Source organism: Parus major, chromosome 1 (genome assembly GCF_001522545.3).
Source record: "Parus major isolate Abel chromosome 1, Parus_major1.1, whole genome shotgun sequence".
NCBI classification, from domain to species: domain Eukaryota; kingdom Metazoa; phylum Chordata; class Aves; order Passeriformes; family Paridae; genus Parus; species Parus major.
This window is the reverse complement of record NC_031768.1, coordinates 92,478,778-92,506,766: the sequence shown is the minus strand read 5'-3', so window position 1 is coordinate 92,506,766 and position 27,989 is coordinate 92,478,778. Positions and strand designations below refer to the sequence as shown.

The 27,989-nt window shown below is 40.6% G+C and overlaps 1 protein-coding gene across 1 annotated transcript; it reads right to left on the bottom strand.

Moving 5' to 3' along the window:
- Positions 1–37: 37 nt before the first annotated feature.
- On the bottom strand, positions 38–27,762 carry ZBTB20 (zinc finger and BTB domain containing 20). The gene is made up of 3 exons (XM_033517494.1): positions 27,579–27,762; positions 7,197–8,807; positions 38–2,101 (listed from the first exon to the last, which is right to left on the bottom strand). The coding sequence occupies exons 2-3, from the start codon at positions 8,785–8,787 to the stop codon at positions 1,683–1,685; spliced, it is 2,010 nt and encodes a 669-aa protein (XP_033373385.1). The 5' UTR covers positions 8,788–8,807; positions 27,579–27,762; the 3' UTR covers positions 38–1,682.
- Between the last annotated feature and the right edge of the window lie 227 nt (positions 27,763–27,989).

Here is a 27,989-nt window from a genome sequence, read left to right as displayed (position 1 = left end):
GAGATGGAACCAAAAAAGAAACAACAGAAGCTTGGTAAGAGCCAAAAAAGAGAACCATGTAATTAAAAAAACAAAAACCAAAGTAGCAGTTCAAATGATACTGCAGGATGCACAAACACTAGTAGATAATCTCACAGATGACTTCACAGAGCCCCTCATCGACCCAGGTAATTCTTGATTCCATTAGAAAACAGAGAGAATAATACTAGAAAAAAAAAATTAAGAAAACATCCTTCCTCTTTTTTAAAATAAAAATCAAGATCATCTCCCCTCCCCCCCTCTATCTGGAAGCAGGTTAGCTAACCTTAACAGTCTCAATTTAAAATAAAATATATATTTTTATATATATTCATATATATAATAAAAGAGAAGATATTAGTGGCAGTGTATGCAAAACAAAAAAGAAAACAAAGAAAAATTACTTTTAACAATCTCACTTTTTTTGTTTTTTTACACAAATACTGTTGTAAATATATTAAAAAAATCAGCATTCTATCTGGTAAACGTCACTTTTGCCCCTCTATAAAATTTTGAATTAAAAAAGTCCCAACAACTCTTTTTTTTTTAATTATTATTCCCCTCCCCTCCCACCCTTTATTCCTCTTTCTTCCACAAGAATAAATCCTGATGCAACTTTTTTGTTTTTTTTGCAAAGATTGTGGGAACTAACCCTTCTCTTGTACCTAGATCCATAGGTTGCAACCTCTGATATCTTTGATTTTCCTCTGTGTTTCTCTTTGCCTTCTGTGAAAGTCCCTCTTGATTGTGCTGAGGCCCTGTGCTCAGCGAAGACACTGAATAAATTACAAAGAAGCCACCGTTGCTCGTTGTCTGAATCTTCTTGGTTTCTGCTATAAGGTGGTGGTGGTGGTACGAGAAAAGCAGCGGGGAGGGTGCGCCAGACAGCGTGGGATGGAGCAGAATCCAGGTGAGGAACCTCTGATTCTTTTTCCTCACCCTGCGGGGACTCCACACTATCCAAGCCACACTGCCTCGCATTCCCCTCAGCCCTTTTTGTGTGTTTGTGGATGCGTGTGTGTGAGAAAGCAGACACGTGGTGGAAACCAGCAGGGCCTTGTTTCCTCTGGTTGCTGCTCAACCAGAAGCAAAATATTCCACAGTTCTAACTGGATACTGTGAAGTCCAAAAGCGGTCAGCAATGTGAATCATGTCCATTGAAACACTGCAAGCGGTGTACTTATAATGACAGTAGGCCTTGTAGATTTGTAATATATTTTGTTTTGTTTCTTTATTTGTAGTGCTCTTCACAAGTGAGAAAAAAGATTTTTTTTTTATTATTTTTCTGTCTGTTTTTTTTTAAATTTTTTTGTGATTTTTTTTTTTGTTGTTTGCTTTTTGTAGTAAAGAAGGGTTGTATTTAGAGGCCAGTAGCTAGAGATCCAACCAGTGGAGCTCATGAAGCACTACCTGGCCTTAAGGCCACCATCCGAGGGAGGCTGGGAAAATTATTATTCACCCAGCCTCCGGAAATGTAATGTACCAGCAGGCAAAAAACAGTTCTTCATGTAGTACAAAAACCAACAAAACAAAATGAACCCAAAAAAAGGAGGAAAATAAAGGTAAAAATGAAACAAAAATAATTTCTTAAATTCTAGTGCCATAGCTTTTTTTGTTGTTTCTATTTTTGTTGTTCATAACAAAGAGAGAGAGAGAGATTCTACTTATCCGTCTGACACATGCATCCTCATGTGGTCGTTGAAATGCTCGATTTGGTCAAACTTAGCTGGACAGACAGAGCAGACGTACGTGGTCCCCTCCGTGCAGGCCACCACGCCGGCGGGGACAGCCCTCGCGCCGGTGCCGGTGGCTCCAGGCGTGCCGTTGGTGGCACTGTGCAGAGCCACATGCCTCTCCAGCAAGGTCTTGTGGGAGAACTTCTTCTTGCAGATGTAGCACTCGTAGGACTTCTCCCCGCGGTGGAGACGCATGTGCACATTAAGGGAGCTCTTCTGGGTGAAGCGCTTGTTGCAGATACTGCACTGGTAGGCCCTCACGCCAGTGTGTGTCACCATGTGTTTGATTAGGTAATCCTTTAAAGAGAAGGAGCGCCAACAGATGCTGCATTGGTGTGGTTTCTCACCTGCCCATTACCAATGAGAGAGAGACACAGAGAGAAACAGACAAAAAAAAAAGTCATAAAATTAAACCAGTTTGGTAGAACTCTGCAACAAACAATTGGTAAGTCTCATGGGGGTCTTTGGATAGGTGCTCTGGCTAATGAAGTTAGATCTGGCTAAGTCTGTTAATCAATGTGCTTTGACACACAACATTTTTTGCAACCAGAGGTTTCAAAATGCTTTAGAAAGGGGGCTGTAGGAATTCCCTATCCACATACAGTAAAAAGGAGTTCAGGTGATTTCTTCAAGCTCACGTAGTAGATATGCACTGACAAAGACAGGACTAGAGTTAAAAGGTCCTGGCAGCTACACCCAGTTTCAGCAGCACAGCCTCTCCTGCCTGTGCTCCTGCCTTGCTCCTCATGCTCATTTCTAGACAAGTCTCAGCCATGCTACTTCAACTTTCAGAGCTTCCATTTCCTTAACAGCATGCAATAAAAAAAGGGACAAATAAGTGATTACCAGACAGCTGACCTGGGCCAGACTCATTTCAGTCAAATTGCTTTCAATTTCTCAGGCAAGGAGTGATAAAGATTGTCAGAGGAATCTAACACTTTTTAAGAGGTTTACATTTGTTGCTCCCTTTTCTGGTCAAATGTCATAGCTGAAGCATGTATAGAGAGTAGCAGAAAAGGGAACCTCAGGACACAGAACTGCCTAGGCCAGCCAGCACCATGCTAACAGATAAACTTCCAGTGTAAGACACAGGAAACTTGAATGATTTGACTGTCAGTTAAATAAAACACCTTATGAAGTAAACTAGAGATATAAAGCACTTATGTAATCTTCCACATTGCCTTGTGTGCCCAGGACTGTTGTAAAACTTACTACAGAAACTCCTATAATTGAACTCTGATCATGTTCAGACAAACCAGTGAGTACAAGGATAAACTCGGAAAAATACTTAGCTAAGCACATATACTGTTTTTTTCAGACTTCTCTTAAATCCTCCTCATGCTCAGAGTTCTGAAAGATAAGGCACAGTCTCATGTTTCACAGTATCAAGCAATGGTTTCATGATATGCTGCTACACTGGTAATGTAGACAACAACCCTGAATGCCCCATCAAAACCTACTTTTTAATTTGCTTTCTGAATTACTTGTGGTATATTTCATGTGTGGAATTCATCACCCCCAAAGCTGTCAGGAATAGAGATGGCACCATAGCTCTGTAAGAATCAAAATGATCCGCTGTTTCACTGACTGAGAAAATAATTTTCCTGTGGTTATTCTGCAATTTCCCATCTTTTTTTTTTTCTCCACAGACATCCTGCTTCCCCTTTTTCACAGGCTGTTTGGCACTGTTTTAAATCCTGAAGAGTCAATCTTCAGAGACCAAGACATGCCTGTGGTAATATATAATTCACTCATTGTATAGAGAGATTACCATATGCTACTTATACTTAATTTTAAGAGGAGATAATTAAAATGGATTAGACGTGAAAGACCTACTTTTTTATCTCCCCAAGTCGCTGTTTCTTTTTATTTCATGGTTTGCATGTATGATGGTGACATCCATGAATGAAATCCACTTGCTGTTCTTCCCTGTACTTGTGAAGAGTGTCCCCACTTGGTGAAAGACACTTGCTCAAAGCACTAAGGCCTTACTTTTCCTGATGGCTTTGCCACACACAGTGCTGTGTTGTGTGTAGACGGGCCAATGTGCTTGACACGTGATGTGGAAAATGATAGTGTGTCAGTTAGAATAACATCTGATTAACTTATAAGAGACTGATTGTATTTACAGAGCTCATTTTTGCCTTGGGCAATAAATGTCCCAGAGTTTGTAATAAGTTGGTCACCTCCACTCTAGACCCTGTTAAGGTTGTGCTGTAAGAACACCTTAATTTTTGCCTGATTATGTTTCTAAGATACACTGGGTTGTGGCTTTAAATCTCAGCTTCAAAGCCTTCCTGGGATTTCTCCTCTCCAAAGAATTGCAAAACTTTAGCTTTTCTTTTTTGTATGCAAATTTTTGTGCTTCCTAAGTGAGCACTATACATTCTTTATTCCCGTGATTCTTCATTTTCAAGTCAGAGAAAACTCTTTCCTCAGTGAATTAAATGTGCATGTTCTTCCTTTTGCTTCTTTATTTTGTATCTGGCTGTTATTAGACAGCAATATGGGATGATTAGAATAATAGAATCATAGTATATGCTGAGTTGAAAAAGGGAAGAAGCAACATCAGTGCTGGCCATGGTCCCTTTTTCTGCTCCTGGTGATGTAGGCTCTGTGGCTCCTTGAACCCTAATCATAATGGATACTTGGTGCTGACACTGAGGTCATGGAATCATAGAATCCTGAGTCAGAAGGGACTCCCAATCATCAAAGTCTGTCTCCTGGTCTTGCACAGCACCACCCAAATCACCTAACCTTAACCATGAGCCTGAGACCATTGTCCAAGAGCTTCTCAAACTCTGCCAGGTTTGGTGCTGTAGCCAATTCCCTACGGAACCTATTCCAGCACCCAACAACCCCAGCCCAAGGGTGAAGAACCTTTTCTTAATACCTAATCTAAATCTACCCTGAGACATGTTCATGCCATTCCGTTGTGTCCTATCACCAGTCACCAGAGAGAAGAGGTCAGTTCCTGCCCCTGCACTTCCCTCATGAGGAAGCTGTAGGTCACTATGAGGTCTCCCCTCAATCTCCTCTAGGCTGAACAAGCCAAGTGACCTCAGCCACTCCTCAACTGACTTTCCCTCATCCCATCACCATCCTGTCACCAGATTAGAAAGGTGTGGAGGCAGCAGTGTTGGTGCTCTGCTTTGATCCCCTCAGCATGTGTTTTGCAGCTTTTAATCCAGTATTAATCACAGTGTGATATGAGGGAAAAGGTGTGTGATATATGCCTTATGAAGTGCAGACACTCCATACACTCCAGCACTGTATTTCCACAGTACTGTGGGATATATTAAAGGGAGTCTACATGGAACATGGAAAAATAGCAATCTCTAATACATTTGCACCTGTGTGAAAGAAGAAAAGGAGGCTGGTTTCTGTTGCATGGAAAGCTATATCAGACTGTAGTTTTCGGAAACATAAAAACATAGAGATATAGAGACCTTTAAGTTACTGAATTCTAATTTATGATTAGACTCTTCTGTGACTTCTCTTATGAGCCCTCCGCACAAAGATTAATCCAAACATTTGCATCTCCCAAATGTCTCAATTTTTCTGTGGATCTTTTCTAGAGCCACTTTGCCTGGCTTCTTTTAACAGGGCTAAGGAAAAGTCACCCTGACAGTGGGAACAGCTGTCCCCTCTTTTTTTTTGTAATGACCCTGTCCAACACTAGATAAGGTAGCAGAAATACTTTCTCCGAGGCTGCACAGATAAAGATTATTTTCAGGAGGGTTTTCTGAAGCCTAGCTCTCTATTGCTTAAGGTGAAATTATTCTCCCAGGAGCCAGTTAGCTCCTAAATGAATTTTGAAATGATTTATCTACCCAAATCTTTCCTTAGTACCACAGTTCGTTTTTTAGGGCATTCTCAGACCCACATAAATAAAATATTAATTTGTGATTCAAAATTCCTATCAATTTTCTTGGTTGCTATTATTTGTAGTAGCTAAGAATGTTTTATACTAGGTCTTCCAGAACTATTCTTTATCTGACTCCAAACTGAAATGCAGTGGTGAGGGAAATAAAGCACCTAAGATCAGTGAAGTTATTTGTAAAGAAGTCTTTTTAGCTTTTAGAACAAGGATGCAAGCAGATATATTTGACTGTCTTCTGAAGGGGATATTTTTCTGAAGACCAACACTGTCTGTGTAGAATTTTAGCTACTTATCCACAACAGAAAGATAGAGAACATAAGCAGACACAAAGGTAATCTTGCTATTCAGAACTCTTGTTCTTTGCAATTATACATTTTGTACCAGTACTGATAAGTTGATCTTTTTGTTTATCTACATGTCTGCCATAGATGTTTACAGGAGTTTTTCATTTAAGTGATAAATACAGGTAAATTGAAGTTAAAAAGTTTACATATACATTGCTCCCATACTTTGGGCAATTTTTCAAGGTTCTCCTCCCTGTATCACAAACTCAGCATTTATTTTGAGATTGGATGTTAACAAAGCCTCTGCTTGGTGAAAGAAGTATTTATTCTATCCCTAAACAAAAATTTCTCTCCAATAGCAGAAAGAGCCAAGGGCTAAAGCAAGCAAAACAGTCCTGAACCCATGATAACTCCTCCATATAAAATACATACATATTCTTGTTTTGAAGTCTCATAACTTGGCAATGCTAGAAAAGGCACTTCTGGCTCAGTGGCAAATATGGTTACCTATGTTATCTCAATAGACCAAAAACCATGTATTAAAGCAGCTGCAGTTTTAAAAAGAAAGGTGCTGGTGCTGATGTTGTGTTCTATTGTGCTCCACATATATTCTTTAACTGTTTTTTCATTGAACTCTGTGTTTCTGCACTCAAAGCTAGGGATAGCTCTGACTTACTAAGAGACAAGGGATTACAGCAATCAGCTTGAGTGAAGTACAGAAAGACTTTCTGACAAAACTCCAGTTTTACTTTCTTATAGTAGTGAGATCTAGAAAATGTGTGGCAGTGTGTGTAACATCCCAGCCTGGACCTACTGCTGGAGCTCCACCAGTAATGAATTTGCCTCACCACTACTTGAGCTTAACTCACCCACAGCTGTAAAACCTACAGGGGGATGTCCTTTCTTAGTAGATGCAGTTTTTCTTATGACCTATCAGTTTCCTCTCTTCTACTTAATGTTGCCTGATCAGCTTGCGGGGTTCAATGAACGCTCACCATTTCCTTGGATGGATGCAAGACACATTTTACTACAAGTGAAATGAGCTTGTTTCTGCACCATGCACAGTCAGGCCCCTATTTGGGATCTGTATGTTTCTGCAGAGACTCAACTTCAGTGCAGTAAGGCCAGGAAGTGTTCAGTGACACCAGCTCCCTGGATAAGCCCTCCCTTGTGTTTGTGCTGGGGGGGCTAGTAGGTTGGCAAAAAAAATCTAAGCCCACGGTTGTGAAGGACTTTCTGTGGCTCCATATGCAAGCCAAAGGGAAGTTCTCTTACCTGTGTGTACAAACATGTGCTTGACGTAGTTCTGTTTGGCGGTGAAAGTCTTGTTACAGAGAGTGCACTCGTAAGGCTTTTTTTCGCCTTGCCCACCCGCTGTGCTGTGGCCCGCAGACGGGGCCAAGGGCTGTGGGGCTGGCAGCTGGGCAGTAAAGGTTGACAGGCCAGGCTGGGACACTGTCACAAACTGTGTCTGTTGGCCAGCTAAAGGCTGGGGCAGGCTGAAGAGGAAGGGCTTAGGGCCACTGCCAGCAGACTGCGTGGTGAAAAGGGCAGGCAGGTAGGTGTTGCCAGCTGTGCCAATGACCTGAGTGTTGCTGGTCAGAGTCAGTGGCATCCTCAGATTGCTGGTGAGGGTTTCTGTCTGGCGTAAGTAGATCTGTGTGGTTGGCAATGGTTGGGCAACAGATGTGTTGACAGAAGGCTGCAAAGCCCCCTTTTCGGTGCTGTTATTGACTGTGAGCACTTTGCTGTCCATTTCAACGTCATTGCTTCTCTCTGGTGAGGAAGAGTTGGCATCTACATGTTGCTGCTGCTGCTGCTGCGGCTGTGTGCCATCAGCAGGGACATCATTTTGATCTGTTTGAGAAGGTTCTTGCTGTCCATCCCGGCCCAGACCAGCCATAAACTGCTGCTCCATGGAATCAGGCTCAGTGCCAATGGAGGAACTGACACCTGAGTCAAAACTCTCCCCTTTGGGCTCGCTCTCAGTGCCTTCTGCTTGGTCAGTGTCCTCAGTGCATTCCTCAGACTCATTGCGCTCAAGGATCTGCACCCTCTGTTGGCCGTAGTAGTCATAGTCATCCTCCATCTCCTGTTTAATATGGATGTTGCCCATCAGGGTTTGAATTCGGACAGGGCGGGGTTGCTTCCGGCAGTGTGTGGTCTCTGGAGTGGTGGAGAGGTACCGCTCCATCTGCTGCGACCGTTCATGGATCCTGGTAATCCAGCTGGGGTCTTCTATGTGATGGTCCCTGGGGAGTCCCAGGGCTGTCTCATGGTGGCTGACCACAGCTCCACTGTAAAAGGAGCGTTCCCCACTGCCATTTTGCATGGAACAGGCATAGAGGGCTGAATAGATCCTGTCCACACTGTGCTGTGAATGGCTCTGCAGGTAGCCAGACTCTGTGTCGGTGCTCTGCCCCGAGGTGCCTGATTCAGGTGTTCCCCTGGGTGTCTCTTGGCCAGAATCCTGAATCACCGGGTAGACATCTCCCACATTTTGTGAGACAATCCTTGTGCACTCATCAATCACAGTCTTGATCTGCAGGATGCTGGCGGCTGTGAGGATTTGGAGGGCCTCTGACTGTGAGACCCGCAGCACCCCGCTGTACATGAAGTCAATGAGCTTTTGCACAGACTGGACCGACACCACTGAGGGGATCTCGATGTCGCTGTAGCCCAGCAGCAGCTTGTCCTGGAAGAAGGGGCTGCCAGCCGCCAGCACGCAGCGGTGGGCGCGCAGCATGCTCCCGTGGATGCGGACCGTCACGTCACAGAAGTGGCCACGGTTGCGCTGCTCGTTGAGGGTCTCGAGCACAGAATTGCTGAAGTTGTGAAGGTTGATGCTATGAATGCGCTCTGTCATCCCCTTGCAACTGATGTTACCTGGAGCAAAGCAGGTGACAAAAGCAAACAAAAAAAAGAACAGAATCAATCTTGTCCTCTGCAGGGCCACAGTGAGAGCGCTGGCAAAGGTAACTTCCCACTGTGTAAACAAAACTGGACAAAACACAGGCAAAGGCATTGGTAAGAACACATCATTTTTGTAAGGCTACAAGTAAACTTCACTACGCATTTCCAGAAGCTCAGGTCCTGAATTCTTGGACAAAACCAAATGAAGACAGGTGTAGCTGGACATAAATTCCAATCATACTCCTGGGTCTTGGACTTCCTATCAGTTCATCTCGCTTTAAAAAGCTTAGAGCCAGCCAATTGTAAACACTGAGCACATGGATTAAAGCTGGATTTTAAGCTTTGGATTGGATCTATGCCAGAAGAGATCAGAATCTGTAATGACACTAAGTTGTTAATGCAAAGAGTATATATGAAAATATGATTTCAATCTAGATTGGTATTTTAAGGAATTTAGATCCTGTGTTTCACAGTACAGTTACTCATATCAAAAAAAAAACCTGGCAGTCACTTTGTAAAATCCAAATCTGGTTCAAGATTTAGGCTGTAAAATGTTCCTAAAATCCCACACAGAGTTTTGTCTGGGGTTGTGGTTTAGAACATTTGCTACCCAATAGTGACAAACAGTTCTCTGAAAGAACCCAAAGCAAAAAGTTAACATGAGCTGTCCCCTTCATTTTTAGCATATCCCAAGTTCTGACTTGCACCAGAACGCCATCATATAAAAACAAATGTTCTCCTGCTGTTATTTACTTGACAGAAACTGGAAAATTACAGACATTTACTCCAAGAAAGATTTTTGTCTTAGTTTGGCTGAATAATCTAAATAGGGAACAGCTTAGAAAAGCATCTAACCAATTTGGATATAAAGCCAACATAGTCTTCAAAATTTACAAGTAACTGAAAGGAAATTTCTCAATCTCCCAATCCACTGTTCCCTATCTTTATCTTGCTTGCTTTGCTTTCAAAGCTTTGGTTTCCCATTTTCTTTCCTGTTCTTTACCAAATTTTCATCTATTTAGATTTTGACAGGAAGAAACTATGGTTTCACCTTTTAATTATGAAGAATCAACTGCCCCTTGAATGGTAAACAAATGAAACACTATTAATAATTTTTTTCTTTAAGCACTTTTAGTACATGCATTACCTTAATTTCAAGAAAATTAGACAAAGTAATGCTAAATCACCCCTAGTATAACAGGCATTTTGTCTTGAATATTCCAACTAAAGATCTAACCATTCTTGCCACAATAACTTGGTATTGTTCGAGCATCCAAAAATAGAAGTTGCTAAGTGTGAGTACATTAAAATAGCTTATTGTCACTGTCTAACAAATGTACAGATCAGATAAATAGCACTGAAAGCAGCTGAAAGCCATACACATGCCTTTTAGCCCAGGAACATCTCTCTGCTTCCACCCTAAGGAGTGCTTTACACCTCATCCACAGGCAGTAGAACACTACTCACTGCAATTTGCAGGCAAAAGTAGCATCCTCCCTGCTCTGCATTCTTCTTCCCAATTATTCACTACCAACATCTCAAGCACCCTCTGTTCTGGTGGTTCAGAGAGAAACCACCTTGGACACAAGTGGTTATTTTAATTTTCTGAAGTAGCTGATGATTAAAGGGAAGCACAAAGGTCAGGAAGTGGAAATCACAATGGGGCCAAGCTGTCTGAAGAAGTCTCATGTTAACAGATGTAAACCAACCTGTACCAGAAGGTTACTAATTTCCATGTGTGATTAGCACACTGAGGGAATGTTCACATAGCAGAAACAAGGAGGAAATCACTAACACCATGATGGAGACTGTGAAACACATCTGTCTTGTTCATCAGCTTAGCCAGGAAACCTGAGCTTCTTTCTCTGATGGGACTGACCATAGGACTAGAATAACATTTTAGAAACTGGGAGACTTTCCTTCAAGGGCATTGCAACCATTACACCAAATAATGTACAGAAGAGATGTATTTATTCCTTTTCCCTGATAGAATAATTCTCCAGAGGCCTCCAGGGCAGTTCCGGATGCTTCCCTGTCAAACATGTTAGATCATACAAGAATCCAAAACGTATTTACACACAAAGTCAGAATCCTTGGCAAAAGCTTCATACTGGTGGGGCAATAGAAGGGTGGAAAATTATTGATAAATAGGTGACACCTCTTCTCAAGACTTACTGTAGGCCATAGCAAGTGACTGTACAGCTACCCATTTATCTCCATCTACCTTTGAGTAGTATCAGTGACTACGAGTTTTGCTCCTAGGACTCACTTTCATAGAAACACATCTTTATGTTCAGCTTTGTCAAATAAGGTATTTGATAATAAGAAGAAATGTGCAGCAGTCTAACCCAATAATCCAAAAATCCTACCTCGAACATGCAAAATGTAGAATATTCTACTTTGTTACTATGCTCCTTGGCAGATAAAATTAATTTTCTGAGCAGAACTCTGAAAAATGCATCCTTAGGACAGCTTCTTTCCAGAAAGCTGTGATATGCATCACAAGAGTGGAACACTTCGTGGGAAAGTGAATGCTTACCCAAAAATCATGTATAGATAGGAGGAAAGGCAAGGTTCATCAATAAGTTTTAACAGCCCTTCTCAGGTCCTGGCTGTGGGAATCAAGAGTTATGTAGCCACAGTGTATTTGGTTCGTAACTAACGGAATGAAAACAGGCAGTTGAAGTTGATCCTGACTACAAAGAAGTGGTTAGTATCCATATATAAGTGATTTGAATAGCTCTCCTGTAGGAACTGATACATGATGCTCCTTGTGGTGTAGGAGCTGGTCTGAAAGCCAACAGAGTCACTTTTTGTTGCTATTAGAGTTTGCCCTTAAAAAGATCATCTCATTGCTGGAACATCTACCACTTCAGCTGAGAAGCAACTGAAATTTACTCCTTGAGGATAAAAGAAGGGTGGTTGGAAGAGATAAACAATAAATGGTAAAAAACCAAAAAGCTGATACAGATTTTGAAGATGATTTTTCTAGGCCACCTTCCTTGACATTCAACACTGTAAACTATATCTATCCAAAGTCCAGGCAACCAAGTAAGTTGCCTAAGTGTCAGAAACACTACTACACAAGCCACACCAGTATAAAGAGCAGTTTCAACAAATTCCAGAGACTGGTCTGTAGGAAAACCTGCTGTCCAACAGATCCTTTCCCTCTCTGCAGGAAACCGGGTCCAGATCTGTTTTGTGGTTGACCCCTACTTTATGCTGTTCTAAGCTGAAAGCCCAAAGGTGATGTTGCCTACAAAACATGGACTTGCCAATGCAGTTTTGATTCTAAGTAAATGCCAGTTCTGACAAACACTCCTAGAGCCTTGGACAAGCCAGAACAGTGTGTCAACTCCTCACAAGGCCCAGCTGCACACACGCACACTCACCTACTCGTCAGTGCACAGAATGCCCAGCTCAGGAGAAAGACTCCTGTCTAGGGCTCTTCTCAGGCCTGCCACTCTTTTAAACTCGAGACAGTGGGAAACTTTCTGTGAAATTCAAGTGGTCTTTGTTAAGTATTCCCTTTTTTTTTGTCCAGTAAACATGATGTAGAGATCCCAATGGACTTATTCTGAGAAACTCCTGTAAAATGGTTTTGTCCCCTTTCTGTGAAGCAAGTTCTGATTGGAGGGGTATTCACAAACCATATAGGAAAGAATGGGTGTGAAAATGCAAAGGCCATTCTTACCCAGATGGGCAATGAATAGGCATTTGCCAGTTTAAAAAAAAAAAAAAAAAAAAAAGGCAGAAAAAAAAGAAAGGAAAAAAGCCCAGACAACTGCACAGATTATGCACATTTGAAATCCTCCTGGGATACAATTTGAAGCTGGCATGGTATAAAGGTGAAACATATTACTGTGCAACTTTGAAAAAAGCTTCATTTGCCCTTATGCAAATGTACCGATTAAACTGTCAGGCTATTCACAGAAACATGCATGGAATTCATCCTCAACTAGTAAGAAGGAGCACAACATGGATGGGAAAGGAAAAAACTTTTGTTGTGTAATACATGACTGAATGCTTAGATTAGTGTTTCCCTGAATCTCATCCACCCCTCCTGCTGACTTTTATGCTATGGGCATTCAAAAGAAAGTAGATTTTACCATGACAATAACAATGACAAGCTCTCCAAGTACAGTACCAAAAGGGAAGGCAATGGCAGAAGGAAACAGCAGGCAGTGGACTCCTGGAAGATGCTATAGAAATGTGGAAGTGCAGCAGTGAGGTACCATCAAGCATGTCTCAAGGCAGTTTTCTATTTGCCAGAGTGATTATACATAGACCTACATAAAGCTAGAAAGTTATGGCTCGAAATGGTGATATTTTTGTTTGTCAAAACCGTAAAAATTACCCCCAGAGAACACATGATGTAGGAGAACCAAAATGACGTGCAGATTATTGAACACTGCAGGCCATACATAACAAATGGCTACGTTGTACACTCAAAAACGCGTTTTGCAAGGTTTCTTTCTGTACAGCCACTAGATGTCCCTTTCTGCAAAGCCAATTGCTGAAAGTCTAAATGCTCATAACTGAAGGATATCAGAGAATTTGATTTTCTCTAGTGTCTTTTAAAATCACAGTATCTCAAAGCTCATTGCACAGTAATGACTACCATTTCTAGAAACACAGTGGTGATGAACCCATCACAGTTACTGCAACTCAGCAGTAGCTTAGCACCTCAGCACAGCATTCACCTGAAGCAAAACTGCCTAGGATGCTGGAATCCAAGATTTTTTGGTAACTTATTGTGTGTTCTTTCACAGGAATGACTAGCAGAGTGAAATCCAAAGGCTGTGTCTTGCTTTCATACTTAATGGGAATAGAGAATTATTGTTCTATATCCTTGAGAACTGGTGGGCTTGCTTAGAGAGATACAGTAAGAGTTTTTGCCTCAATCTTCTGAAGAAGAATTTAGAAAATTGTCTGGCAGAACATCTCACTGATGTCTAACTTAGACAAAATCAACTAGCTTGATATTTTTGCCTAGTTTGTCTTCCTGACAAAATTCCCAAGCCTTGCATTGTGAAGAATGCACACTTTGAGAGATAGTGGTAAAGTTGGAGACATTGTACCTCATACAGAATATGATGTCTTTATGTTCTTATTATCAAAATCACAAGCGTTTCCCTAGCTGGGAGAACATCCTGGCCTAGGACAAGATGTAGAAGTTAGGCTTGGTAGGTGGTTTTCCTACTTCTGGAATTGCTTTTCTTGTATCAGTAATTCAGCCACTAGTTCCTGGGTGCACTACAAACTGAATAACCTTCTGCTGCTGGAGACAAGCAGTATCATGTAGTCCTTACTCTCTTCTTCTACCATGTGTGGTTTTGGAAATCTTTAATACTTGGTCTCACACCAACTGTTGGATGGCTTCCTGTTTGTATGCAATGGATGCATTATGTTCTTAAGACACACTATTTTCCCTCATGTGGGAATAATTTACCTACACTATCTCTTCAGAAATTTCTCTACCATGTTTGCAAAAACAGCACTGTGGATTTTCCCTCCCTCCCCAGACAGACAGTCTATTCTCTTTCTAGAAAGAGAGATTTCTTAGTATTTAACTTTTTGAAATGGATTACTCAACCCTTTCCTCTAACAGACAGGGAGAGCTATTAACCATTTTCCTCTTTACAGCACTCCCTCATAGACTGGAATGTGCCTCACTTTTCCTCTTTAGACCTGTCTTTTCTATAAAATACAAACTCAAAGTTTGTCTTTGAGTTATCTTTGAGACAAAGATGTCTCAAAGTCATCCTCATTGGTTATAGGTATTCTTCTCCTTATCTTCTTCCATCTTCTTTCCAGCTTGTCTTTCTTTCACTTAAAATGCAGCCCAAAGATAGATAAAGTACTCTAGCTGAAGGAGGTGAATGAAGGAGTTGCCTATATACCAATGCCTATGATACGCTTTAAAGACCTCACAGAATAAATAACCCCAAGCAAAGCCCTGTTATGAAAACAGATCTTCCTGAAGAAAGATGTACGTGAGTAAAGAATCCTCATGTGGAAATGAAATTCTCAACTCTTTCATAAACACAACAGTTCAGTCAAAATACACCACGTCCATCATGCGAAAGCTACTATAGGCTCACAATTTCCATAGGAAGTTCTCATTTCCATACATTAGTGTCTTGTATTCCAAACTTTGCACTGTAACAACCGCGGGTGCTTTCTTCAGCTTCAATGACCTGATTTATCCCAACTGATAAAGCTTTATTTTCTGCCGTTATCAAGTTAGTTACTATAAAACTGGATTAACAGAGCAAAAATTCCTATCTAGTGTTTCTATACACAACATTAGTCCTGCATCAGCTTTCAACTCTCTGGGACCAATTTAGTGGAGTAATATTTCTTCCACACAAGGAAGTGACCAGAATTCAAATGCTGAAAACCTGGCAATGTGTGACTTCTTAGTGCATCTCAAAGATGCTGCAGAGAGCAGATCAGCCATGCCTGCTCAGACTGATGCTTCTGAATATTTGGCCTCATTCTAAACAGGGACCTGCAAGAGGAAAAGCTTCTATGGAGTTTCAGGAACACAGAAGAACATTTGTATCCTCAGCGGGAGATCTGACCAGGAGTAGCCCTTGCTTTCTGTTGCTTTAAAGGTTTGCTGGAGTTTTCACCCAATCATCTGCTTGAACATCTTGAGAATCAGTATCTCCTTCTATAATATCTATCCAAAACAAACACCAGATGACACTACACAAATTGCCCTAACCCTACCAGATTGTTGTTAGAATCAAAATATGTAGCAGTCTACATTTAACAGGAAGTACTGTATTTTTACCAGCACAACATCTATTAATGTGTCAGTAATACACTCTATGGAAGAAAGAATCACTGCGTTCTGAAAGCTGTCAAACTTCTCTAAATTTTGTAGCTAATAACTACATTTGTTTGAAAGGCAGAAATGCATGCACACACAAACACAACCTTATCCTCCAAGGAGAAAACACACCAAGGAGATGGCAAATAAGAAAGAGTTTGTTTAAACTCTTTTTCAGGAGACTTTTTCTGCAGACTAGAGAATGCTCAGCAAATTTGCTATGGATGATTTATTTAGTTAACTGCCCTGTCCTTTTTAGCATTTACCGAATTATGAGATACCCATTTTAGATAAAACTGAAGACCAAACCATAGGTGTTCTGTACATAAAATGGCTTCTATAACCAGTGGAGATAAATCCCCAGTGTCAAGCACAAAAGCTTCTATTTCAGCCTCCAGGCCTGAGGGGCAGGCAGAGAATTACCTTCCTGTGCTTTGCCTGACACACCTCAGGAGGTGCCCATCGGAACTAATCCTGTTTGCTCTAAAAACCACAGGTGGCAACGTCTGTGCCTCAGTTTGCTCCACACCTAGAACAGGGACAGCATCATGCTTTGGTAATCCTGCAGGACTGCCTGCCTCAAGGAATTGTTATAGACTGCTTTGCATCCTTGGACAGAGAATACTACAGAAGTATCAAGAATTAATCCCACAAGTCACTTCAAATTTTATTCTCCAGGCCTACAAAAAACATAGTTTTCTTCTCAAAGTACTCTAGTGCCTTAATTCTTCCATTCCTCTTTACGGTCAGCATAATACTTACAATTGTAAAACACCAGGTGAAAACTGGCTCCAATTCATACCAGTGTAGTGACCAAAGTCAGTGTTACAGCACACTCAGCTATTTTTAGGTTAATTAAAGTTATTTTTAAGTTATTGAAGTTAAGAAATATTACATTTTGAGCCAGGATATTTACTTTTTCCACTTTCAATCCAATTTGTATGCTTGCTGTTTTAGAAATTCCAAAGACACTTCGAAGGTGCATAGGCAAAAGCCTTTTTTTATTCCAAGGCACATATTTGGGGTCCAGTCAAATATACCTCCATCTTATACAGTGGCACACATATACAGACTTTGATTATCTCAGTTCCTCACTCAGACCTTGTCTGCAGACTATCTCCAGCCATGCCACTGTATCTCTATAGCACAGAAAAATGAACTGCATTGATGGGGGATACTTCTGTGGGTATCTACACCACCTCCAAACAACATATATGACATTACAGAAGAAGCCCTGGAGCTGTCATCACAGCCGAATTAACAGGGATTTCAACAGGCTGCGGCAATATCACTTCAAGGGTGTTAATTCTTGTGCCCCAGTCAGTTGTAATCTATTTATGCTAGTGAAATGTAAATTTGCCAAATAGCATTTTAATGCACTTCTTTAAAATGTAAAGGGAGAAAACTTCACAACTGCCCTCTTAAACCTGGAAACAGAGAAAACAACGTCTCCACATGATGGCACCCTTTCCTAGGAAGAGAAATGATGCTGTGCTCATCCCCTCTTCAGCAGGGAGCATTTTCATGTTTTACATGAAATCTGTTTCCGTGGCACTCTCTTGTTCCCAGAGAGCTCATGCATGATCCTGCCAAGCCCCAGAATAGTCCAACTGTTTTAACTGGCTATAAGTTTAAGGCACTTAGGCTCTTTAAAAATCTAGGTGCATCTATTACTCGTTTTCCTTTGCAGAGCCAGGTGCTTTTACTGGGTGTGCATGTTTCACTGGTGGACTCACAGCAAGAGAGTCAGTGAGCAGGGAAAGGGGGAGAAGGGCCAGCAAGGCTGGTGTGAGTACTCCCTACTCAAAAATAGATTAGGGGGATGTTTTTTGGAAAAAAAAAAAAAAATCTTTGGAAAACGTAAACAAATAAAGTGATTTGTTTTGCTATTCTATGGTCCTGATTAAAAGATTATCTAGTCCTTAAGAATACCTCCACCTGCTTTAAAGGCTTTTGTTTAAATCCTTATAGTGTATTTCAGACTGAAACACCATAACAAAAGTGGATAAGGATTGATTTTGATTGTCTTGCTGTGGAGGACTGTATAAACTTATATCCTCTCTCAGAAACCTTGTTTAGGGAGGAGAAGGGCCTGGGGTTGGAGGTGGGAGGGGTGTCTGGAGAAGGAATAAATTAGAAGGTTAATAGGTGCAAATATATTAAAACACGTCTCCAAAAGAGACAACTGCTATTCCATGAACTCCTTCATGTTTGCCCTGCATTGTTAGTTGTTCCCCCAGGCAGAAAGACAAGGAGAAAAAGCTTATCAACCGTAGTGTGGTTAAATACAGTAAGCCTGAAAGCTTGTGGGCTTTGGTTAAAAGGAAAATATAGATTAAAACCTCTTAAGGTAATTACCTGTTTAGAAGGTTTCCATTCAAATTAGAATCCTCTACAGGGAGTCTATGTAGGAGTCTGTTAGGAAAAGGGTGCTGTCAGTTATGGTTGAGTTTTGTGGGAGAGCCTGTGGAAGAGCACTGCTTATTTCCTCCAAGATTCCAGAGAAAAGCCTTTCTTTTTTAAGAAGTGTAGGAGATTTTGTTCTGGTCACAAAATTATGGTTGATGGGAGAAACAAGGGCTGGATGAAAAATTGTAAATGGCAGTCCTCAAGGCTGAGAAAAGATTCTTTTCTCTCACCCAGTGCCTCTGCCTCAGCCCTGAGTAGAGGAAAGCTATCACATGAAAATGCTAGATCTTATTTGGTTATTTTTTCCATTTGTCTTCTTTATCTACTAGTGAAAGGGTAATTGTTAACTAGTACAACTGGGTGCTTTGGTGAATATTTCAACTTAGAAATATCGTGAGACACATATTCATCCCATTTTGGACTGTGGCTTCTTTATTTTGAGTTTATGGGACAAATGTTCAGGCCTGCTTATAATTCAGATTTAAATATCAGTGGGAAACATAACACGCTCATGTCTACAATACTGAACAGGAAATGTTTCTGTCCTCAGTAAGACCTCTGGAATCTCTGGGAACAGACTTATTTCCAAAATCACCTACTTAGCTTTGATAGGAATAGAAACGTATGGCAGAACACTTTAAACTTAATAAATCTAGGCAATAAGCAAGAACACAGCATTCCTTGGTGTTTTGATACAATCAGATGGAACTCTAGCATTAAATGTACATTGTCAGTTCCAATGTTTCCCCCCACTCCCTGGGGAAAAGGCCCTGGAATTACACGTACTCACAAGCATTCAGACACCAACAGGTGATAATAATGTGGTGCATGGGAGTTATTTCTCAGGTCTGCCTTCGGGCACATTCTACCCCCTACTCATCCAAAAACACTAGAGATAGCATCTGGGAGTTTTACTTTTGAATACAGGAAATATGCCCTGTTTTGAAATGTAGCATAGGATCAAAGAACAAGGTATTCTCGTTAAAACTGACATGGTTGCCCACACAGGCATGAAACTATGAGAAGTCCCTTTCTCTGTTTTTATTTCCTGTATCATACCCCTTTTCACACAAAAATTGCTACTTTGTGGGTTTTTCCTCTAACTGTGTAACATCAATAAATTACACGTTATCACTCCTATCATCTAGTTATAAAGAGCCTTTCAAGATTTTTAATAGATGCACAATATTGCTACACTTACATTTTCACTGGTTAAGAATGCAAAAATAGCTGCTGTGAGATTACTCTTAATTTATACGACTTCCCTCTCGTGGGCTTTCAAGAAGCAGCGTTTCACTACATGTCACAGATGGATACAGAGTATGTACTGCACATCCCAGCCGGCAGAGATCCTTTCAGTGTTTAACACAACAAAGCTGGGATGAGTAGGGGTTCTAGGATTTGTTTATCTCTCTTTCATAGGTGCAGTTAATTCCTCAAGGAGGTATTTGCAGTGACAGTTTCTTGAATTCTCATTGTACTCTATTTCCTGAGTGGTAGATACATAAGACTAGATTTCATGTTGTGTTAGCCTGTGAATGACTCCATGGACAATGAAAACAGCCACAGAAAATATAAATGAAGAGATGGCACAATAGCATCCCCTCTAGAAACAACAGCACTTGGTGTTCTTGGGAATTCAAATGCACAGTGCCAGCCAGAACATGCCACTGTGGTCTCCACACACCGGAATGCCAGGCAAACAGCCTGATGCAAATGAAGTTTAGTGACATTCTGATGGCTTACAACTGACTCTCACCCATGGAGTAGATCAAACACCACATTTCTTGTGAACATGATTTTACTCCGCAACACCTCCTAGCACACTTCATAAACATTAGTAGGTGGTATTAAACAAGCTCTTGGTTTTATGTTTCAGGTTCTCTCCCACTACCATGTTAAGGCTTCAGTTCAAAAAAAGGTTCAAATGAAAGAGCTCCCTTTGTTCAGTGGAGAACAATGAAAGAATTGTTTTGGTTTTCTCTAATTTGAATACTGGTTTGGCCATACCTTGTTCTGAAGTTACTGAGGGGGATCACAGCACAAAGATTACATGGCTACTCTACCACAGGTAAACAGAGGAGTAGAAAGTGACTATGGAAGCTTGGAGGAAAAGAGCAAAAGCTCCAATGCTAAACAGATCACACTGGTCAAAAGGAGCAGGAGGTGGCCAAGTATGTTTTTACACCTGTAACTCTGGAGTTGCGTAGCTGCAACAAACCAGGCCAGTACTACACCAGCCAATGCTTCTCACTGCATGGAAGGTGTCTCCCTACAGCACAGAAGGGACTAACCACGAGAGATGCAACCACTGAGCTGTGCAGCATTTTAACAACCCATAGCAGGACAAAAGCAAATGGAGATGCAGCTGCTTTACTTTCCTTCCAGCAAGAGTCACCTGTCAAACACTGAAGTATTCCTCTGAAGACCATGTTAGGGAAATGGCACATTTGGTTTAGTCTTCTCACCCAATTAAGACAGAGGAGATGACAGCAGTAGCATGTATGGTTAAAGCATGAAATAACAATGATTGGCATGATTATGTTTGACATCCTTCAAGCAGATCGCAAAGTGACAGTTTTGGTATGTGCAACTTTGAGAAGAACAACTATTGAAAGGAAAAAAAGAAGAGGAAGTTAGTCAGAAAGGGTCTGAAAGGAAAAGATAAGGAAGTAAAATCCGTAAGAACAGCAGGGAGGTGGCCTTAATAATACTTTAATAGAGTCCATATGCATATCCAAGGACAACAAAAGAAAAATGAGGAAGTTGAAAATGCTACAATGGTTAAATAACAAGGTATAAGAGTTATTAAAGCTGAAAATTTATTCTTCCAAACATGGAAATCATGCCCAAGTGACATTAATAGAACTGAGCATAAACTGTAGCAGACTAGATGTAAAACAAAGATTAGGTAGGGCAAAGAGGAAATTTAAAGAAAAACTCACTAAAAGCATAAAGACAAATACTGTAATAAAACATTATTTAAACATATCAGACAGAGAAAGTTAACAGAACAATGATTGGTATCTGTGAAGTGCTGCAGACTATGTGGATTGATAGATTAGGTAGACAAGTAGTAGTGTCAGTGTGTTAACAAGACTACTATTTATGAAAGCAGTAAAGGTAATCAAGGAGGTTACAGAAACTCTACCATGGAATTGACATTATTGGTTCATTTTCAAGATGGAGTGTGATGGAAGAACGTAAGCCAGCTCAAGGCTGGAAGAGGAAAGCACTGTTCTGTAGACCTATAAAAAACCCTAACTGAACCAAATGCCAACCCCACACAAAAAACCAAAAAAAATCCCAAATATTGAAAAAAGTACTAGAACATCTTGAAACGTGGAATAGTGATAGATATTTGTACAGATTAATCAATCACTCATTTCATGAGTGAAGCAGCTGAAATATATTCAAAAGAAGGATTTACTGAAGACTACAAACATAAAGAACAGTAATTAAAGTCTTGGAGGGGACTGACTCTGAAGACACAACAAAGTAAACTCAGAAACAGACTGCAGACATCCTAATGGACAGTTAGAGTGTCTCTCACTGGCTGAAGCGTGACATACAAAGAGAAACACTACAGCATTACCAACTCAAGTCACCTCAAGAATGGAAGCTATGGAACTGTAAAGAGCAGTAAGTCTTATCCTTTTCCCTGATATTTAGAAAGGATAGATACACTGTAGAAATATCTTCAAGATGTCCCCTGAAATCATGGGAGTTAGGAGCATGCATGGCAGTTTTAAACCAAAGCCGAGACTAAGCATGTTATCAGTGATGGTTCTCTCAATGGAAGAGCAGTGAGAAAAGCACTGAACACCACAACCTAACACCAAGACAGTATTACAGGGGCATCAAATAACAGAACCAACATTTAGGATAATTTGACAAATTTTTAAAGGCATCCATGTGTTACAAATATAAGTGATTTATGCATCAGTGAAAGTTGGGCTCCACAGTTGCTTCTGAAAACATACTCACTGACTTTGTAACTGAAGTACCATATGCTATTAGTCATTTCTCAAGAGACGAAAAGCCCGAGAGACCAACCTGACAAAACTCACTTAGTTTTAGCACTGATTAGAATACAGAGACCAGTTCCTACCACTAGTACATTTTTCACTGCCAATTCTTCAGTGTACTGTGATGGCTTTTTCAAGAGGCAGGATGAGCTCAGCTTATAGTTTTGCATACCTATACTTGCACCTCCTTTTGTCTCTACACAATTCAAGCAACACACATCTGCTTCTATGAAAACACAAGTTATTCCTGAATGACATTTCTTTGATAATTTTACAAACAAAAATACAAGTGCACGGGACATAGAAATCACTTACAACTACTAAAAAGAGAAGCAGTTACTAAACAAAATTTCAAATGTTCTGCAAGATGAAAGTAAAATTATATCTTGTGATATCAGTATTTGAGAACTATGGATATCCTTGCTTTCAGTTTAGCTTTCTACAGAAAAGGCCTGTATAATTATTATTATATCATCTAAAATAGATATCTAAACATACATAATTTCTTAGGTCACCAAAAACAATCTAAAAATATTCAGCATTAGCTAAGACATGCCATACATAGATTAGCAAAAATACAGCTGAAATTACTATTGACATACTGCCTGACTCTCTAACACCCTGATAGAATCAGGGTGCTCCTTGTCCTCACTGAAAGTGAAGACTTTTTGAAAGCTCTAGAGCAGTTCCTAGGGAATCACAGCCACAAATTTCCAGGGAGAGGGGGAAGACCATCAGGGCATGTAACCATTCTCTTCCTGCCACAGAACCTCAAAGAGAAACACAGGAAATGTGAAAGGTAAAGATGAGGCCAAACCACCTTCAGATCTTTGCCCCAGGCAAATCAAACTGTCAGATTCATGGGAAGGGAATGGTGGGTCCCTCTAGCTGCTCAAGAAAATAAAACCCCAGAGTTTCCATATTCACTCTCAATGCTCTGTGGAGTTCAGGAATCTTGTGAGGCTCCTACTCTCTCTTTCCCTGTCATGTTGGAAGGCTAAGAAGCTACAAAAATCAGCACTTAAAAGAAAAAAAAGCAAATTCTCTGCTTCAAAACTCTTGCCCTGTGAAAGCTGAAAAATGCTGGAATTAGACCAAGTCAGTCATGGTACTTGAACATGTAGGGGCAAAGAGTTCAGATGTGGTCTATCACTGACAGTGTTTATAAAGTGCATTCTATTTAATGCAAAAAAACCTCCCCAGTCCCTTGCTAAAACATAACTTTAGAAAGTCCTCCTTTATTTCCACAACCTGCTAATGATTGTTTAACAGTTTTTTTTTTTAAGAAAAGTATTCATGCCTTACTTTTCTTCTCAAGTCATTCCTTACCAGAATCTCAGGTCCCTGCAAGAATTCTGTGTTCTCTGAAATCATAAATACTGCTTCAGAAGTTTTTCCAGTGATCGTCCAACCTGCCTCTCAGTCCCATGGAAACTCTTTGCAAAGATGTTGCTTTTGTCTTGTCTGGAACAAATTCCTTCACAGATGGACCATCCAATGTCTAAGAATAACTCTTTTAACTATCAATAGAGACAAAGAGATTCAGTTGCACTGTTCCCGTGGGATTCCTTTGAGTTTGGACACATCTGTTAAGATGCATACATCAGAGCCTGAATGAAGTTTTTGTCTGATTGTATCTTTGAGAACTCGTGAAAGTTTCTGCCAACGTGATCTTATCTCTTGGCACTTGCAAAACATATACAGTTATAGATGCTTTCTGAAAGGCTCCTGAAATAAGTGGCTTATGCAGACCAAACCAGTTTAAATACAGCCAGGTCCTGATGACCTTCTTCCACTCACTGAAATCTTTAGAAATTTTACCTGAGGCTGCTCAGCCTTTGAACTACAACCTTATTACGCACTTTATGCATTCTCTATCCATAAGCAAGGAAATATGTGAAAAAATGGAAATAGCAGAAATCTCATTGCTTTCCTTTGCTTTTTTATAACCTTTTCAGAACCTGTGCTTGTCCTTGCATGAGCACCTTTCTTCTGGGTAAGCAGATAGATCTGTTTGTGACAGCTGAGTAGCCAGAGGTATAACTCAGCAGTCCTATCAGCTCACTCTATCACTTAATTCCAAATTAACTCAAAGTGTTTTTTATCTGCCAGGCCCTTCATGAAAACAGTTACCTCAGGAAGCACCTCTTCCTCTAACTTGTTTCTCCAATTGTATTGCATGAGTCAGCATTTCCCAAGACTAAAAGAGATGGGACTGGAACACAGTGCATCCTGTGTTCTGGATTTAGCTTCAAGGATTCATCTGTGCTGGAAACACAGTGCTCAAACCCAGAAATCTAGGACCCAGTCCTACAAATTTGAAGAATAATGCAATTTCATTTGGAATAAGTGTCACTAGAAGTAGCATGTAGACCATACTATGCTACAGAATTAAACCCTAAATTATGTTGTGCATCACATATGACTTTATACAGGTTTTTTCTTTTTTGCTAAGCATTCATATCAGTAAGACTGGCATTCAGACTATTGCTTTAGGCTTTCTTCACCTCTGCCTTTTACAGCTGAGGAGCAGATGGCTATCACAGAGTTTTTATTTCCCATGCTTGGAAAAAAAATTTGATCTGAATCATTCCAAAAAGCACCCTGATATTTTAAAGTAGATTGGCTTCTGAACATTTCTCATAATAGTAAATATGTGGTGGTGTTTTCTGCCAAGAGCTAGTGACTATGCATGCAAAATGGTCAGTGAAGATTTCAAACTGATTTGAATAGGTGGTCCATAAAATCCAAGCCTTTTTTCCCCCAGATACATGACTGAGGCCTTATGAAACCATCTGTACATCTGTGCATTTTCCCAAGAATTAATATACCCTACCATGCTGACTCGTTCTGAGTGTTTCTGGTATTTTCAGAGAAAATTCTTCCCAAACTTCCTGTCTAACTCTAGTTTTAAAGTATTTTTGTATTATTTGCCATCCACTAGAAAACTCCCCAGCAGAGTGAAGAATGTCCTTTGGAAATGAAGTATCTGCCCAGCTGTGGGGGTACAGGCAGTAGTATGGTCAGGGAAAGGGAGGAAAAGCAATATTGTGCTGCCTACAGGTAGGGGGAAGGACAGAAAGTCTTGCTGGCCCAAAGAAGAAAAGCATCACCATGGGTCCAAAAGTTGAGAGGAAGAAAGATGTGGCAATGTAGCTCTGACAGGAAGGGATGAAAGGGAGATAGAAAGAGATTCTAGAGGGAAAGTAATCAATCCAAAAGACAGGGCACATCAGAGGCATGGCAAAAGTATTTGTAACTGCAGGGAAACCCATTTTTAATGTTGGGAGCCACAAAAATCAATCTTTTATGTCCTTGAACATATTCCAGCACTAAGGACTGAGGCAATATTAATAAAGAATACCACAAAACACGGTAGAAAGCTACAGTAAATATGCAGTAAATATTCATCATGCCTCATTTTAGTTCATGTGGGTTCTTGCTGTTTTGCAAGGGCATGCCAAACACTAATTTTATGCATACCACCCATAACAAATACAGCATGATAAAGGTCATAACCCATCATAAAAAATTGTGAGATTTTCTATTGGTTTCAAAGTACATGGAATCAGCTAACAGAGATCAATACCAAGACAGGTCTTACCATTTCCTGAATTTTTGCAGGACTCTAGCTGTATTTTGGGAACTAAATTTCAACAATTCACAAGATAGGACAATGTCAATGCTGAAATTACTATTAAACCCATTTTCTGAAAAAAATCCCCCACACTTTCAGTGTGAAAGAAGCATCTAACCTGGGATGGCAGTTTATTCCTATTTATAGAATAATGCAATTGTTTGGGTTGGAAAAGGCTTTTGACATCAAATGGAAGGTGACTTGGGGACATTAAAAATTTAGGGGTCAAAAAGACACTTCACCAAACCGGTAGAGCATAAAGAGCTACAGGCTCCACCTTCCCCTGCTGCCCTCTGCCAATATTCTTCACCCTGAACTTGGCCACCTCAGAAAGCAAAAGCAGGAGTTCATTCTCCAAGTTCCCTACAATCCCTGCTGGCCTCTGTCCTAAGGTTGCTTTCATGGGTTTCCATTTGTACTGTCAAAAAAAATCAGTGTGAGGTTTCAAATCCCATTTACTAATGAACTCTTTCATCTTTGTGAATGGGATAAAGGGATTCTTTGTTTGAAAATAAGGATTATTTTTTTCTTGTTGTTCTTCTCATTTTTTGCATCTCTTCACAAGCTTTTTGTTTTCAGAAAACATTACAAGACAAAACTGCACCCCGGTTTTAACAAAGAGCCTGACATCTCCAATTTGAAGAGAATTCTTGTATATACTAAATTGCATGCTGCCTGCTGCTCAATTGTTTCACACCTCTTTCTTCTCCCCAAATCACCAGGTGAGATTTAGGAAAGTCTCCCCGATGTTTACCAGCTCTATTAAAATCAAGATCTCTAGCAGAAGCTCATAATGAATAAAGTCAGAAGCCAACAGGAATGAATTGCAGCTAAAGTGATTTTGATAGTGATGATCCCTATAACCTGACTGCTTCCAAGCCTGGCCCTGAGGCAGGATTTTTAAATTAAAAAAGAAAAGGATACACATACTTTTTAATCTGTTTTTTTATTGTCATGCCCTGATTTTTTTTTATAGGCTTTTGCAAAGTCTGGTTGACTTCTGAGCTGTTGAAACCTGGTGTCATCATCCTTCTCCTTTTTCCCTCCTCTTGTAAATTTTACAACATCCTAAACCACTGCAGAAGAGGTAAACTATGTATTCTAAAACTAGTAAGTGATGAGATTCACATTACCCTGCACATTTTTGTGTTAGAGACTTCCAGGCAAGGACCTCTGTGAAATGACGATGTTTTGAAGAGCTGGCAAGGTAAGATGACTTTCCAAAATCCAATTTTAGTAATTCCCTCCCTTATTTTTGTATTTTTTGGCAAAAATGGAGAAGAACGTTTTCTAAAGGTCAATTAACCTATGCTGAGTAATCTGACAGTGAATGCCCTGAAAACAAGGGCTTTAAAGCTGGTACAACCGCATAGGTCTACAAAGATTTTTCCAGACTCTCACAGTCTGATCTGCTCCACAAAACACTCCCCTTTCTTTGTGGAAACTTTACAATCCTGGGCCTCAAAGCCAGGCACTTGTTTTCAGCACAGGCTGAAACTCCCCAGTCAGGAGATATGGTTGGGTAATGAGAAGCATGTGACTACCTGGAGAGAAGCAACAGTTCTAGCTGGACAGGGGTCTTCCCTTTTTAATTTGTAATAAGCAGCAACCTGACCTAACAACACACTCTCAGCTTTCTCTGGCTGACTGCATTATCACAACCTTAACACAAAAATGTTCTGCTTTAGATGTAATTCGGGAAGAAGGCAAAAGGTAAGCCCTGGGGAGGTCCTGCTTATGACATTATGGGAAGAGCATCCAACTGGAAAAGCTGGTGCACAGTAAGGGAGGTGTTTTCAAGAACCCCAGCAGCATGTTGGTGTACTCACAATCAGATGACCCTGTGTGTGCGTGCAGGTTTGTTGGTGAATGTGGAGAGTGGATGAGGGCCGGGCTCAGAGAAGGAACAGCTTCAAGGTTCAGGCAGGGAAGGCCCGGCTTGGCGCTGCATGCACCCGTCTGAGTAATCTCATTCTCCTCAGACGCCTTCTGGTTTTCAGCTGTCTTGGGTTTCTTCCTGAAAATAAACAAAGAGACCTTTGAAGAGACTGACTGCATATTTGGGAAAAGGCATTTTTAGAATCTGTTAAAGATAACTTTCTTCCCCCACCACCACCCCCCTCTCGCCTCTCTTTTCCCTTACAGGGAAGGAGGCAGAGAAGACTTTCCTCCATACTTCTTGTTTGGAAACAAGCTGCTCCTTGTTTTGACTCTGATGCAATGACCCTGAGACTGTGTTA